The sequence below is a fragment of the Diabrotica virgifera genome, chromosome 4, assembly GCF_917563875.1.
Source record: "Diabrotica virgifera virgifera chromosome 4, PGI_DIABVI_V3a".
NCBI classification, from domain to species: domain Eukaryota; kingdom Metazoa; phylum Arthropoda; class Insecta; order Coleoptera; family Chrysomelidae; genus Diabrotica; species Diabrotica virgifera.
Window position 1 is genome coordinate 173,916,950 of NC_065446.1, and position 17,906 is coordinate 173,934,855.

Sequence of the window (17,906 nt, forward strand, 5' to 3'; positions counted from 1 at the left end):
TATGAAAAATGTTTCTGACTCTATTTCTTTGCGGATTCCTGTTCAAAAATGTCCCCTTTAAACAAATCAAAAGGGTGCCGGGTGAAACAATTTTTTAAGCAAATTTAAAATAACTTTTTTGCCTCGAAAAATGTATTTTTAGGTTTCTTGGGTAATTATAAACAATAAAGGTCTCTTGTCATATTTCTGAAAAGTTGATAGTTTTTGAGTTATAAGCGATTTAAAATCTGAAAAATGCGAAAATATGCATTTGCGATGCTTGAAAACTCTTAAGTTTTAATAAAATGACAGATCTTTTTTATTTAAGATGACCCAAAAATGCTAAAAACATATTTTCGCGGACAAAAAAAGTGAATTTGTTAAAACCAAAAATTTCGCCGGCACCCTTCTGATTTGTTTATAGGGGATATTTTTTAACAAGAATCCACAAAGAAACCGAATCAGAACATTCAGACACAGGCAGCATAAATCCGGACCCCGGAGGTGTCATAGGTTTTCGAAACGGACCCTCAGAGAAACTAATTGGTGACCCCCGGTCTAGTCTGCAATTACATCCTTCTAATTAAAATATTGTGAATAATAAAGGCACTTAACTTTTAAGAAAAATTTGATGGTTGTATCTTAGATTTTAGACCAGGGAGAGAATTTTATGAAGAATAACTTTTTTTCGTAAAAGTGATAATAGTTATCGTAATAATTGTAATAAAATGATGATGAGTATCCGTAATTTGAGAAAAAATTGAAATTTTTTTTTCGATTAGAATGATGTAATTGTATATTTAGACATAGTTTCTAATTTCAAACAACTTTTCATAATAGCATTTTTTGATATTCTGGAATATAAAGGTATTTTACTCTTTAAAGAAATTCATATTTTTGACATAACTCGTAAAAAATTGATAAAATTTGATATCTGATGGTTGAGTTTTAGATTTTTGACTATCCAGAGGATTTTATTAAGAATACCTTTTTTTCGTAAAATTGATAATAAAAAAGTTTACATGTGGTTCCTAGCTACGCAAACACACTGTATAAGAGCTTCTGCATAAGAATTTTGAAATTGCAATGCCATATTCGGATTCAGCATAATCAAAAACAAAATAGAAACAGTGGTGTCATGGCAAAATTAGCAGTGCCGGAACGCACTGCTAATTTTTGTTTACAAAACCTAAATTCTCTATTATTTTTTTTTCTTTTCTTAACCAGTGCGGGAACGGCATTCACACGCGTTCTCACACCATGACACCACTGAATAAAAACATATTTAATCAAAGTAAAATGATGAATTCAACGGTATTTTTAAAATTATTTAAACAAAACAATTGTTATTGTTTAAACAATTAATAAACAATTAACGGCCAAATCTGCGAGTAGAGCTTTTTACTTTAACATGTATATAAACTAACAAAAAAGTTTTAGAACAATATAAACTTGTTTGAATTTTTCCGAAACAATGCATGTTTTCGTTCTAATTGAACTCCCCTAGTAAATAGTAAACATATGGGCTACTACATGTATGTCGTGTCACATTTCATATGCATATATAGATGTATTTTGTAGATGCATAACACGTCATTTTAAAAATGTAGTCTATACACGTTGCGTCACATTACATCAATGGAAATTATTTATACGTCTATAGACGTTCTCTCCGTCAACGTGTTTATATTTTATTGAGACTAAGTTTTATAATAAATTACTATGTATTTAATGACATGAACATATATGGCTATAGGATAACTATTTTGGGAGTATATGGTGTAAACGAGGACGCACTGGTAGCTAACAAAGATGAGTTCTATGAACAGCTCAACGATGAAATCGTCAAAATAGGAAATGTCAGAGAAATTATATTATTAGGAGACCTAAATGGCAGAACAGGCAATAAAAAACAGGATGACGTATTAGGCAGATACGGCGAGGAAGTACTCAACAATAATGGAACAAGAATAATTAACATCTGTAAACAGAACAATTTAAGAATTATGAACGGCTTCTTCCAGCATAGATGCATTCATAAATATACTCGGACCCAACCTACTATGAACCAGAAAAGTATAATTGATTATCTTTTGATAAAACAACGGAGTCGAATGAAAATTAACGATGTAAGGGTTTATAGAGGAGCAACATGCGGCAGTGACCATCATCTTCTAAAAGCGGAAGTACTGTTCCCCGGAAAGAAATCTCAAAAAAATCTAAATCCACGAGAACAAGGAGGAAACAAATTGGAACCAAAAAAGAAATACAACCTAGAAAGCTTACAACAAACAAGCATAAGAACGTTATACGAAAAGCGACTGGACGAGAAACTGAAAGGACAATATACATTTATAAATACATCTTCATACACATATAACACAATGTATACACGAAGCTGCATATGAGGCATTGGGGGAGTACAAAGACAACATAAGAAATAAACCATATTGGTGGGACTTAGAAATAGCCACCGAAATAGACGATAAGAGAGAAAAGTACCGGAAATATATGAGTACACACAAAGACTCCGATAAGGTTTTATACAAAGAAGCACAAGCAAGAGTGCGGAAAAAAATTACACAGAAGAAAAACGAAACGTGGACAAAAAAATGCAATCAACTTAACGCCTATATAGGGGGGACAAGAAACACAGAGAGCTGGAAATTCCTTAAAACGTTGAGAACAGATACCAAAAGGGATATAATAACACCGATTACTCTGGAAAAGTGGGATGGCTATTTCAAGCAGTTACTAGTAGAAAATAGAGAAGATTTTATTAAAAACGAAGATCACGAAAGTTTTAATGTAATTGTCAGTGGCTCACCGATTCGGTTAAGACTGGAAGAAGTACGAAATGCATGCAAATCCCTAAAAAATAGAAAAGCGTCAGGGCCTGGCGACATAGCACCAGAACTGCTCAAATACGGTAGCAACACCCTGTATGGATACCTAAGAGATCTATTTAATAGATGTATGAATGGCGAAGTCATACCAAAAGAATGGCAATTGTCTGTAATTTCTACAATACACAAGAAAGGCAGTAAAAATATATGCGATAATTACCGGGGAATATTTGTCACAAGCACCATCAGCAGAGTTTACGGAAAAATTATCAAAAATAAAATAGAAGAAGAATACAAGGACTTAGAGGCCGAAGAGCAAGCCGGTTTCTGCGCTGGCAGATCCACCACTGACCACCTATATTGTGTAACACAGTTAATAGACAAACAAATAGCCTACAATCAAGAACTGCATTTAGTGTACATAGACTTAAAAAAAGCATACGATACTGTACCACAAAGTAAACTTTGGGAAGCCCTCGAAAAAACATCAGTCTGAACCTCATTAAAGCTGTAAAAAATCTATACCAACATAATATAGCAAAAGTTAAGCTAGGCAAGGAAATCTCGTCAGGATTTGAAGTGAATAAGGGTCTTAAACAGGGCTGCTGTCTATCGCCGACACTATTTAAAATATATTTAGAGCAAGTTTTGAAATCCTGGAAAAGGAAATGTAAGAATATGGGTATACCGCTAAATGATGATAACATGCTATACACTCTATGTTTTGCGGATGATCAGATTCTTATGGCCCAGGACTATCACGATATTGAATATATGACCCGAAAAATCATAGAAGAGTACCGGAACTGGGGTTTAGAAGTGAATACCAAGAAAACGGAATATATGTGCGTTGGAGGTATACAGCAGGATCTAGAGTTGGTAAATGAAATAACTATTAATCACTGTCAGGAATATAAATACTTGGGTCTTAAAATTACACAAGATGGAACGTTGGACAAGAATATCCACGAAAGGTGCACACAAGGAAGGAAAGCTATCGCATTATTGAACAAAATCCTATGGGACCAAAGTATCTCCAAAGAAAATAAACGTAACATCTATAACAGCATTGTTAAGAGCATTATAACATACAGCAGCGAAGTTTGGCCACTTAAAGAAAAATCCGAAAATATGCTCAGAACAACTGAAACGGACTTCTGGAGAAGATCTGCTGGTATATCAAGAATACAAAAAATCAGAAATACAAGAATATTGGAGATAGTAGATGTAAAGCATACAATAATGGACGATATAAAAACAAAGCAACTAAGATGGTTTGGCCACGTACAACGTATGGAAGAAGACAGATTACCCAAGCAAGTGCTACGATGGGCACCAAAAGGACGGCGGAAAAGAGGAAGACCTAGGAAAAGCTGGATAGAAGGAATCCATAGGGAAATCAGAGAAAGAGGCTTGAACGAAGACATGTGCTACGATCGAGAGCAATGGCGATTGGGAATCGGAAGACGTCGTAGAACGTTATGAACCGATTATATATATATACTATGTATTTATTATTTCTAAATTATCTGTCTCTTATGGTGATATTATGGCTGCTAAGAGCTGCCATAATATAATTAAAGGAAGGGAGGGGCAGGACCAGACGGCGTACAATCTGAAGTTCTTAAGAAAAAGTTTTAATGTATGGCTGATTAGACTTATTAGCCTAGTAGTGTAGGAAACAGAGGTTGAACCTTGCAAAATGGACACAAGTCCGGTTTTATTTTTTTCTGGTATATCAAGGGGTGCTTATTATGAGACTAACTTTTTCTAAAAAATTTCGCCCCGGAACCCCCTTTTCACCCCTTTAAAGGTGGTAATTTGTGGTTTTTGAGGAACGTAGCCCTTCCTGTACCTTTTGCAAAAAATTTCTTTTATAGAAATATAAAGAGGACTATATTTTCTACGATTTATTTCCCAACAGCATATGTCTATCACCCACCGTTTAGTGGGGGTGGGGTCCCAAAGTTAAAAAGTTTTTGAAAAAGATGTTTTTAAAAAAAATTATTTCTCCCTAACGGTAATGGAAGTTAAGAAGAAATCCTGCGGCAATTTTTCACAAATAAGTGACTGATTTTTTGGTATAGGTTTCACTTAAGGGTAATTGCCCTTTTTTTGATTACAGGGTGTTACATTTTAAAAAACCCCTTTTTATACCATCTGAACCGTTTATGATAGAGTAAAAAGTCTTTCAGCGATTACCCATGTACTGGTGCTATTTAAAAATTTGTATAATGCAGCCCCATTTTTTCCCCGGAACCACACACAAAAAAAGAAGAATTAACAAAGAAAGTGATTTTCTTGGAATCCTTTACACACAATGCCCTTTATTAATATACTTCATATATCATTTTGTGCACGTTATTATTACCCATGCATGGACACCAAAAGCGATTTCCTAGTGCAACCCCTGTAGCAAAAAAAGAAAAATAAAATGGGAGGTTGAAAAATTTTTTTTTGTTTTTGATCCATATGGGCATACGCTTCATCAATAGTGTTCTTCAAAAATATATATGGTTATTGCAACATCCCTGCGGAAACCACCCCTATCCTTCAAAATATACTGCAGAAACTACGCCTATCCCTTGGCGAGCACATTTTTACGATTTTCTCATTACCTATGCATTCTTTTTAAACAAAACTTATACAAGGTTAAAGACCACTATTTACTCTAAAAATTAGGTCTTATTCATTTTTTTCGTATAAGCAACCGTTGCGGCACAGTGGCGCCGTAAACCTCAGATATGCTTTGGCGGGCTCCAGTTTTTTTTTTCGTCATCTGTTCGCTTTATTGATAAAGTACTTGTGTAAAATAAAACAACACAGTGTAACCTACAAATTATGACCTATGCACATTTTACATTCTTTGCGCCCCAAAGCCACAGTGGTGGCCCAAAATCAATTTTTACATATTATTTTCGCCACCTACACGCATTTTATTGCATTAATTCTACCTTAATAGCACAATATTCACCCTTAAGTGGTCGCTAAGCGGTGGCGGATCGAGGGAGGGGAGATGGGGTGATCACCTCCCCTCTCAAACCAAGTGATATTATATTTAAAGATTATAAAAATATTCATTTATTTTTATAGAAATTTAGCCAATTGGCACCCCCCTCTTGACGATGCTGGATCCGCCACTGTCGCTAAAGCATAAAAGTACGCTATTCTTATAAAAATAATAATATAATTTAAGTATTTCTCTAAAAATAAATGAATATTTTTATAATCTTTAAATATAATATCACTTGGTTTGAAAGGGGGGGGTGATCGCCCTATCACCCCTCCCTGGATCCGCCACTGCTTAGCGACCACTTCAGGGTGAATATTGTGCTATTAAGGTAGAATTAATGCAATAACATGCGTGTAGGTGGCGAAAATAATATGCAAAAATTGATTTTGGGCCACCACTGTGGCTTTGGGGCGCAAAGAATGTAAAATGTGCATAGGTCATAATTTGTAGGTTACACTGTGTTGTTTTATTTTACACAAGTACTTTATCAATAAAACGAACAGATGACGAAAAAAAAACTGGAGCCCGCCAAAGCATATCTGAGGTTTACGGCGCCACTGTGCCGCAACGGTTGCTTATACGAAAAAAATGAATAGGACCTAATTTTTAGAGTAAATAGTGGTCTTTAACCTTGTATAAGTTCTGTTTAAAAAGAATGCATAGGTAATGAGAAAATCGTAAAAACATGCTCGCCAAGGGATAGGGGTAGTTTCTGCAGTATATTTTCAAGGATAGGGGTGGTTTCCACAGGGATGTTGCAATAACCATATATATTTTTGAAAAACACTATTGATGAAGCATATGATCATATGGATCAAAAAGCAAAAAAAAAATTTTTCAATCCCCCATTTTATTAATTTTTTTTTGGCTACAGGGGTTGAACTAGGAAATCGCTTTTGGTGTCCATGCATGGGTAATAATAACGTGCACAAAATGATATATGAAGTATATTAATAAAGAGCATTGTATGTGAAGGATTCCAAGAAAATCACTTTCTTTGTTAATTCTTCTTTTTTTTTGGGGGTGGTTCCGGGGAAAAAATGGGGGTGCATTATACAAATTTGTAAATAGCACCAATACATGGGTAATCGCTGAAAATATTTTTACTCTATCATAAACGGTTCAGATGGTATAAAAAGGGGTTTTTTGAAATGTAACACCCTGTAATTAAAAAAAGGGCAATTACCCTTAAGTGAAACCTATACCAAAAAATCAGACACTTATTTGTAAATAATTGCCGCAGGATTTATTCTTAATTTCCATTAGAGTTAGGAAAAAAAAATTTTTTTAAAACGTCTTTCTTAAAAAATTGTCAACTTTGGGGCCCCACCCCCACTAAACGGTGGGTGATAGACATATGCTGTTGGGAAATAAATCATAGAAAATATAGTCCTCTTCATATATCTATAAAAGAAATTTTTTGCAAAAAGTACAGGAAGGGCTACGTTCCGCAAAAACCACAAATTACCCCCTTTAAAGGGGTGAAAAAGGAGGTTCCGGGGTGAAATTTTTTAAGAAAAAGTTAGTCTCATAATAAGCACCCCTTGATATATCAGAAAAAAAATAAAACCGGACTTGTGTCCATTTTGCAAGGTTCAACCTCTGTGTCCTACACTATATACATATTCTCCGCACTTTTTTGCTCCCTGTTTTTTTGGTAACGTAATAAATTCTAAAAGTAGCCAATCTTTTAGGCTATTGCCTGTGTCATAGATATTATTGAAGATTTTACAATAGTATTCTTAAAGATTAATCATCAAGAAGTTTAAAATTATACATCGTAGAATATACAAACTAGGCGAAGAGAAAATACAAGACACACAGTTTGGATTCATGAAAGGCGTAGGTACAAGAGATGCACTGTTTAGTCTACAGATATTACTGCACAAAGATGCAGAGATATGACTTGCGATATTTACGCCTGCTTTGTGGACTACCAAAAAGCATTTGATACAGTTCAACACCGAAAAATGATGGATGTTCTAACAAAAGCCCAAATGGATTATAAAGACCGGCGTGTAATACAAAATTTATACTGGAACCAATCAGCTACAATGAGAACAAATCTTGGAGATGAACCAACGGAAACAATCCAGATTCTACGAGGCGTTAGACAAGGATATATACTTTCCCCTATATTATTTAATCTATACTCATAGGAAATATATTTAGTGAAGCCTTGGAAAATTGCGAACATGGAATACTCCTAAATAGAAAACGCCTAAACAACATCCGCTATGCACACGACACCATTATTTTTGCAGACAGTTTGAACAGTTTACAGCAACTAATAAACAAAGTAAATAAAATAAGTGAAAGAATTGGACTTCAAGGCTCTTTAAAAGCCATAACCTTAATCTGGAGATAAAAGTAAGGCTCCTACGATATTATATCTTCTCAATATTGAACTCTACGGAGTTCAATCCTGGACACTTACTGAAGCGATGGGGCAAAATCTTAAAGCCTTCGAGATGTGGCTATACTGGCGAATCCTAAGGATATTATGGACAGACAAGATAACCAACAAGACCATATTACGAAGTATGGGGAAAGAAAGAGAGGTAATGTATACCATTAAAAGGAGAAAGTTAGAATATCTCGGACACATAATGAGAAACGGCACTAAATACAGATTACTGAAGGTCAAGGCAAAAAACATTGAAAAACGAGGAATTGGGAGAAGAAAAATATCATGGTTAAAGAACCTGAGGAAATGGTTCTCCAGAACAACAATGGTTCTCTATTTAAAGCATCAGCTAATAAAATAATTATAGCCAGAATGATCGCCAATATTCGAAACGAATAGACTTCAAAAGAAGAATCTGCCTCTTACGACAAGATGTGTCTGACCAACGGGAAACACTTTCCCTTGAAGCCAGTACCATAGGTTTGAAAATCAATATTAATAAAAACAAATCCAGGAGAAGGAGGATAAATGTAAGAAACAACATACTATTTACTATTAAAACATGCAGATCAAAAATGTGGAAAATTATTGAGTCGGAGAGATAGAAGCGGATTTTGCTCGTGATAAGTAATATGGACAAACTATACGGGAATATATTGAATTAGTTGTGTACATGACTTTACCCAACGGGCGGTAACCAGACTGGGGGACGAGGGTAGTTCAAAGGGGTCAAAGTCGCGGTTTTTATTATTTTTTTGTGACGCTCATGAATGAGATAGTGCACCAAAATTTGGAAATAAGTAGGCCATGACACAACTAAGTAAAATCTCCAGGGTCTTAACGCTGCGTGGCCGACAAAGGGGTGTTGGTAGGGGCGAATATAAAAATTATAAGGGGTTTTGTTGTGACGTTCGAAATCGAGTGCACCAAAATTTGGAAATAAGTAGATCATGACGCAACTAAGCAAAGTCTCCAGAGGCGGAATCCTGAGGGGGGACAAAGGGGTAGAGGCAGGGGTAAATATAATTATAAGGGGTTTTTTGTGACGTTCATGATTTAGATAGTGCACCAAAAGTTGGGAATAAGTAGATCATGACGTAACTGAGCAAAATCTCCAGGGGCAGAACGCTGCGTGGAGGACAAAAAAACGTCACAAAAAAACCTTTATAATTTTTATATTCACTTCTTCCCCCCACTCATTTGTCGGCCACCCAGCGTTCCGTCCCTGGAGATTTTATCTATGTCATAATCAATGTCATAATATTCCCAAATTTTGGTGTACTATCCCAATCACAAACGTCACAAAAAAGCTTTGAATTAACATTTCACGTTCGCTACTGGGGAGATTTCTTTGTATACCAGAGAAATCTTTTCCTTTATTTCATAAAGATATCGTACCTAGCGTAGTGAAGTTGGGTTAATTTATTAAACTACCACGGCATATGACATTTTATTTCGCTCTGGACATCCATCAAGATACTCCTGACGAGTCTTTGATATGAGGACGAAATACGTATAGGGTATCGATGGTGTTCAGAGTGAAATGAAATGCAATCGCTGATTCTCTCATATACATAATATGTAAGTATGTAATGCTCAAATTGTTTGTTTTAGATTTCATTAGTTCTCGAATTACATCTGAAAGACGACACCAATACAGATGTTGTCTGCGGACGACAACGATGCCGTATCGTTGAATATCTACCCGTTGTTATACAAATTATTTAGATTCTATGACAAGAAACATCCTGGGGACAATAGTATACTATATTCGACAATATTTTTTTTATGTTTTTATGTATGAAATTAAGTGTTTTTTTTAAGATTAAGTGTTTTTATTTATAATTTATGAATTTATTATTTATTATAGAAACAGTTCTTAACCGTATGTTTAGACCACGTTTATATGGAATAGGGAGAAAAAGTAATCAGAAGATTAGTAGAGAAAATGGGACAGGGAAGAGCAGTATGGGACGAAAAATACAAAAACATAAATGCATAAGTCCAAAATATTCAAGTGATCGCATCAAGGCCTGTACCAAAATAATTTTCAACAAAGAGTCAATTTTTGTTTATTGGTTATAGCTAAAATAGTGTTGCCCAAAATCGGTCTTGGTCTTGCAGTCTTGGTCTTGTTCTTGCGTTTTAGCAAGACCAAGACCAAGACTGACCGTGCAAGACTTGAGCAAGAACAAGACAGCCTGCGAGACCCTTGCGTCTTGCAGTTTGAGTGTCGTTTTATGGAATAATACAGGGTGTAACAAAAATACAGGTCATAAATTTAATCACATATTCTGGGACCAAAAATAGTTCGATTGAACCTAACTTACCTTAGTACAAATGTGCACATAAAAAAAGTTACAGCCCTTTGAAGTTACAAAATGAAAATCGATTTTTTCCAATATATCGAAAACTATTGGAGATTTTTTATTGAAAATGAACATGTGGCATTCTGATGGCAATAGTATCTTAAGAAAAAATTATAGTGAAATTTAGACACCCATAAAAATTTTATGGGGTTTGGTTCCTTTAAACCCCCCCAAACTTTTGTGTACGTTTCAATTTGATTATAATTGTAGTACCATTAGTTAAACACAATGCTTTAAAAACTTCTTTGCCTCTTGGTACTTTTTCGAAAAGTCAGTATTTGTCGAGATATTTTGCATATTATTTGTCAAATCCACCACATATTTGTATATGGTCACATATGTTATGTTCATCTGTGATATATGGCTGAGTACGATTATGGAGACTTGATAATAATAGGAAAATTTATTTATGATTTACATTTTTAGGTATATTTTGAACCATATTAAACAGGAAGTCACATCTCGATAACATGTGCCTTATCGAAAAAATACAAAGCAAGAAAGTTTTAAAAACACTGTGTTTAACTAATGGTATTGCAGTAATAGTTTAATTGGAACGTACACAACCATTTGGGAGGTTTAAAGGAACAAAACCCCCATAAAATCTCTACGTAAACATATTAGAAAAGAAGCCGCAACTCGATAAAAACTGCCTTGTCGAAAAAATACTAAGAACCAAAAAAGTTTTAAAAATATTGAATTTAACTAATAGTATCACAATAATAATTTAATTGGAACGTACACAAAAGTTTGGGTGGGTTTAAGGGAATAAAACCCCCATATCATTTTTATGGGGTGCACAAATTTCACTATAATTTTTCTTTAAGATATTCCTGCCATAAAAATGCCATATGTCCAATAAAAAATCTCTAATAGTTTTCGATATATTGGAAAAAATCGATTTTCATTTTGTAACTTCAAAGGGCTGTAACTTTTTTTATGTGCATATTTGTACTAAGGTAAGTTAGGTTCATTCGAACTACTTTTGGTCCTAGAATAGGTGATTTAATTTATGACCTGTATTTTTGTTACACCCTGTATATTAGTTCAGGTATATGCTTAGAGACTATGAGATACAAAAAAATATGTAACAAAAATTTGGAAAATTGGATTTATCCGCATTATGAACGATACGATGAACATACATACCGAATTAAAAATATGAACACTTATTTATTGGATACGTACTCAGAGGTCATAATAAATTATTATACAATGTAAAAATAAAATATTTCTTTCTTTCCTAATATCAGACGACGCCTTCGCTCCAAAATTAATTACAATTGAGCAATTGTCTAGATTTTGAGAATAGTAACCTTTCATAAAATAATCTTCTTGTGTTGTGTGACACGACACGACAGTATAATAATAACGCATTGAAACTTTTAAAGAAGTATGTCGCCTATAAGGTGATAAAAATATAATACGAATACCATATGCACTGTTACGGACAACCACTTAATTGTCTTTCCTTATCCATATCGTAAAGACTAAACGTCCTACTTATAAACTGTTTGCAGGGTGTGCAATTAGATATTAGATCAATCGGCCAAACAAAATTGTTTGCTGAAAAAGCACTAGATAAGATAATGCCTGGCTACCCTGTATAGTCCATTCGCGCACGGTAAAATGTTACAAATCCTTCAAATTTCAAAAAAAGAGATATTTATTATTATATAAAAAGAGATATTGGCCGATGTGTGATTTTGACATTGTTTTTTTTTTATTGTTAATGAAGAACTTATGAGAGGATGGGCGACCGGGCTGCATTAAAAACTAAAAAACAATGTTTTTTAAAATGAAATAAACAAATTACTTATCGACAACTGATAAATAAAGTTTAAACTTCAGTTTAGGTACTTCGAGATTTCGAAAATAATATTTTTTACTTGTGTTTTTGAGCCTTGAAAATCGTCATTTTTCGATTTTTTTTCAGTTTTAAATTGTTTATAACTCGGAAACGAATAACTTTAGACAAAAACTACAAATTTTTTGTTCCATATGATTCAAAGAACCTAACATAAGTCTGCCAGGTCTGAAACAATTGATTTTTATAATTTGTTTAATTTTTTTTTAATAAATATAGAAATAACTCAGAAATTACGGCATTTCGGTATAGGAAATATTACATGAAAATTAATTAGTAGTTATTATGGTTCAAAATGCAAACATATACAGGGTGTTCTATTCAAAATACGAAAGTTCATTATATTTTCAAAAAAACGCAAGATCTGGCAACAATCTGTAATTACCACTATAATATCGGCCGCATTAGAAGACCTTTACCCACCAAATTCTATAAAATCGTTCAAGTCGTTTCCGAGATATTTGAGGCGTTCCATACATAAAACTCACTCTGTATAAATGTTATTTAATTAAACTGCGTGTATTACTTTGTATTAATTCTTGTTAAAAAAAGTTAATCTTAAAATTTTCAACTAATAGCAAACAAAAATTATCAACTAATAATAGTGTCAAAGCTATTGCGTACTGTGCTGTAATTTAATTTGTATTTTTTTTATTTTTATTTGAATAAATGGCAAATTGTAGAACTCTTTTATTCCATTTTATTTCATATACCTAATGTGAGAGTCCATCAATCCCTTTCTAGACAGATAATGTTCTTTAAAATACAGTCAAGTTTATGTCATTTGTTTGTTTTTTTTTGTGTTTTCACCATGTTTTAGCACATGTCAGATTATTAAATGCAAACGTTTATTAAGAAACAGACTGACTCCCGTGGGACATAGTAGATAGCCCAGTTAGTTAGAGTATAGGCAGGGATAGTTTAGATCGTGGGTTCAAACCCACCTAATGTGAGTTGTTTATTAATAAATAGCAATATGCTAGTGGGTAACTGCGAGACTTGCAAGACTCTCGCTGCAAGACCAAGACCAAGACCAAGACTGGGAGTGCAATACCAAGACCAAGACCAAGACCAGGTGTACTGGTGCAAGACCAAGACCAAGACTGTCCAAGTCTCGTCTTGGTCTTGCATTTGGGCAACACTAAGCTAAAATAGCAATGATGAAGATTTTTTGATTGCTAAGTGTACTTTCCACAATAATGTACTTGTTAATAATCACAAATTTCATTGTTATTAAAATGCTCATGAAAAGGACTATATAATGACTATTTCACTAGACTGTTTTTAACTGATAAAACGTCATACCAACGCATCGTTTCCTACTGACAAAACTCGTTAGCGACGTGATTTCTCAGCGACAAAATTATGACAGATCCGTCACGAAAGTGTCTGGTAATAACAAATAAATAAAGATTATATTTCGTTGATATGGTGCATTAATTCGACACCCCCATCGAACAAGGTTGTAACTCAAGTCAGATCTTTTTTCAGATTTCAACACAGGTGAATTCAGCAAAAAATTGCGCACAGGCAAATATAAACGACATAGTTTAAATCTCAATAGTTTGGCTAATACTCCATTAAAAAAGTTGTATTTTAACTTACGTGTGCCATTTTAACGTGAAAAAGGCAGCAACACTAGATACTTCCTACGTTAAATGTTTACTTTCTTTATACTTGACGATTAACAAGGATTTTAAATGAGTTACAACTTTTTCGCAAGTATTTTTAATTTATAAAGTTTTCAAACATATGGTGCATCTCATAAGTCAATTTATCGAAATAAAAGTAAAAAAGGATTTACGGACTTTTTTTTCCTTTTTGATAGTTGCGGTGGACAAAATAAATAAAGAGTAGTTTTTGCTACGTACTTCTATGTAGTGAAAAAGTTTAAAATTAACATTACACGTGTATTTTTTGAAATAGCACATTCACAAAACGAGGGTGATTCAATGCATGCCCTCATAGAAAAACGGAAAAACATGAAGTCCTATATGCTCCACACCAATGAATAACCATGATAGGATATGGCAAAGCGTCAGGCCAGCCTAAATCCGTAACTGAAATAAATCAGAAACAAATTCTAAATTTTAACCTGTTTAAGGACACACATGTTAATTTTGAAGTACATAGTAATAGTAAAAGAGTGAAGTAATAAAGTAAAATGGTTTAAAATTAAATATTTACAGATACGCAATAAAAATGCGAAAAATTTGAGATATTTTTACCATGTTTTTTCATAGTGATAGAATATTATTGTTATTGTCTTTTTCTTCTTCTTCTCCTTCTTCTTCTTCTTCTTCTTCTTCTTCTTCTTCTTCTTCTTCTTCTTCTTCTTCTTCTTCTTCTTCTTCTTCTTTTTATATAGACATTACTCTGTCTGTTTTTCAATGTGCCTCCAGTAAGTTGTCATTCCATTTTTTCGTGGTCTTCCCACTGATCGTCTTCCTATTGGGGAACCGTCTCTCGCCGTCTTTACTACTCTATTTGTTGTCATTCGGCTTATGTGGTCGTTCCATTCTACTTTTCTGCTTTTCACCCAGTTATTAATGTTGTCCACCTTGCATCTCCTTCGTATATCTGCACTTCTAGCTCTATCCCACATCGTCTTACCATCGATTTCTCGCAATGTTTTCATCTTTGCTGTTTCTAGCATTCTTTTTGTCCTTTCTGTATCAGGTCGTGTTTCTGTCGCGTAGGTCATTATTGGTCTGATGAGTGTTTTGTAAATTCTGCCTTTCACTTCTTTTCCGATGTTTTTATTTCTCCATATTGTTTCATTCAGGCAACCTGCAGCTCTGTTTGCTGTATTCACCTGATCTTCCACTTCTGTTTCGAGCTTTCCGTAGCTGCATAGTGTGATGCCTAGATATTTAAACTCCATGACTTGTTCTATTATTTGACCCTCCAGCTCTAATTTACACCTTATTAGATCTGCTGTTATAACCATGCATTTAGTCTTTTTTGGGGAAATTAACATGTTAAATTTTCTAGCGATTTTATTAAATTCGTGTGCAGCATACGTTGTAAAGCATCTTCACTTTGAGAGATTAGTATTGCGTCGTCTGCATAGCAGATTATTTTAAGTTGTTTTTCTCCCATTTGGTATCCTTTTTTTGTTCTTACTTTTTTTATTATTTCGTCCATGATCAGGTTGAACAACAGAGGACTCAGGGAATCTCCCTGTCTTATCCCATTGCCAGCTTCAATTGTTATTGTAAAAGTGATCATTTCTAATTAAAATTGTGTAAACTGTGAGTTGATATTTTGTTTAAATATACCATAAAAACTAATTTTCTCCTAGCTATATTGCAAATAACTCAAAACATACAACCTTTTAATAGTTAAACGGGAAAAATAATTAACACGGAGAGTGTAAAATGGTTGTTAGGCGAGTTACAACCTTTTTCTACGAATACTTATGTTTAATCTCAAGGTTATATCTCACTGAAACTCAAGATTTTCAATAGTTAATAAAATTACAAAACATACATCTCACAGTAAGCCCTTATTATGTTATAAATATCATATCACATTAGTGTAAAAGAGTCTAATCATTTCGCTACAAATTTTTAAAAATTCATGATTTCGTTTTTTGCCTGTCCTGTAAAATCGCTAAAAATGAGTTACAACCTTGTTCGATGGGGGTGCCGAATTATCTCGAGAAATAATCTTGTCGAATATCATTCGAGAGAAAATTATTTACCGGCAAAATTTTCTCCTGGTTTCATTCAAGTTCCTTGCCTTTTGGTAATTTTCGCTTATGAAATTTTGACAAAACCACTCGACTGACGTCTCGTGATTTAAGTCAAAATTTAATTCGCTAAAATTGCCAGGCAACAAACTTTCATACCAGTCGAAAATATTGCCGGCAAAATTTTCTCTCTTGTGATATTATATACGATAAAATCCTAACGTTTATCGTACACTGATAAGTGTTGCCCAAATGCAAGAATAAAACGAGACTTAGACGATCTTGGTCAGTAATACACCTGGTCTTGGTCTAGGTCTTGGTCTTAGTCTTGCAGCAAAAGTCTTGCAAGTCTCACAGTTACCCATTAGTCTATTGCTATTTATTAAACGTTACTTTAGATCTTAGAACAACGTAACAGAATAGGTACATTTTAAGCTTGAATTAACATAGCCATAGTAAAAACCGGCCAAATTAATTAATGTCTAAACAACTGACGCCGGGTGGGGTTTGAACCCACGATCTAAGTGATTCGTGCCTATGCTGTAACTACCTGAGCTATCTCCCATTTCCCACGGGAGTCAGTCTGTTTCTTAATAAACGTTTGTATTTATTAAGCTTACATGTGCTAAAATATGGTTAAAACACAAAAAACCAAATTAATGACAAACTTTATTGTATTTTAAAGAACATTATCAGATCTGTCTAGAAAGGGATTGATAAATCTTCACCTTATAAGAAATGGAATAAAAAAGTTATACAATATGCAATTTATTTTCTTACCTGTCCACTTTTTCCAGCGGCTACTAAAAAGCTTGTTCTATCTATTTTGGTTTTTCAGGAAGAAACATTTGTCATTCTTTTTGTGGAAAGATTAGATGCTTCCTGAAACCGGGAGTGTTAGTTTTTCATTTTTATTTCAACCTTTTTATGTTGGCACAATTTACAGAAAGCAAGTTAGGATGACACAAAAACGGCTATAGAACAAAAAGAAGAACTATACAAAAGATGGATGAATACTACAAATATGGAAGATCATAAAAGTTATAGCCGAAAAAATAGAGAGGTCAAGAGACCCATTTCTAAAGAAAAATAGAAAGTGGAAAGGGCTTGCAATATAGAAATATAGAACAAAAATTAGGTGGAGCTGGAAGCGCAGAAGCCTGGCGAACAATGAAGTCATTAAGAACAAATAACCGAGATAGAACTAGGATAATATTTATCAAAGAAGAGCAATGACAAGAATATTATCAAAAGCTGTTGACTGATAAGAGGCCGAGGTTTATAATGCCATATGCAGAAAACAAAAACACAGACCGCCAGCCAGGACAAAACTCCAACGATATAAAAAGTAAAAAAATGGTTTTTAAATATACCTTTTACAAAGGATTCAGTATTTTTTGTGATTTATGGTATACAGCCAGCTACAGGAATTTTATTTTTTTCGTGGATTTTTAAAATAAAAAGTCTTAAAAACAACAGATTTCCTGGGCCCGTTGGTATAACCCCACAGCTAACTATTATGGAAAAATCTTTTAAAATAAAACTTGAATTTTATTTTTCATCTAAACAGATTTCCTGGACCCGTTGGTATAACTATTATGGAAAATAATAATAATAACACAGCTAACTATTATGGAAAAATCTTTTAAAATAAAACTTGAATTTTATTTTTCATCTAAATGAAAATACATTTTTGCGCCACGTAATATTTATGTCAGCTGTTTTGTAGCT

The 17,906-nt window shown here is 33.8% G+C and overlaps 1 protein-coding gene across 1 annotated transcript in view; it reads left to right on the forward strand.

Annotated features, from left to right (window-relative positions):
- LOC114330369 (NPC intracellular cholesterol transporter 2-like) overlaps positions 1–10,133 on the forward strand; it is a 62,494-nt gene extending 52,361 nt beyond the window's left edge. Inside the window, exon 4 of the mRNA XM_028279710.2 lies at positions 9,860–10,133. Within this exon, the coding sequence (XP_028135511.2) occupies positions 9,860–9,973 (114 nt within the window). The 3' untranslated portion in view covers positions 9,974–10,133. The remainder of the gene's footprint in view (positions 1–9,859) is intronic.
- The last annotated feature ends 7,773 nt before the right edge of the window (positions 10,134–17,906 follow it).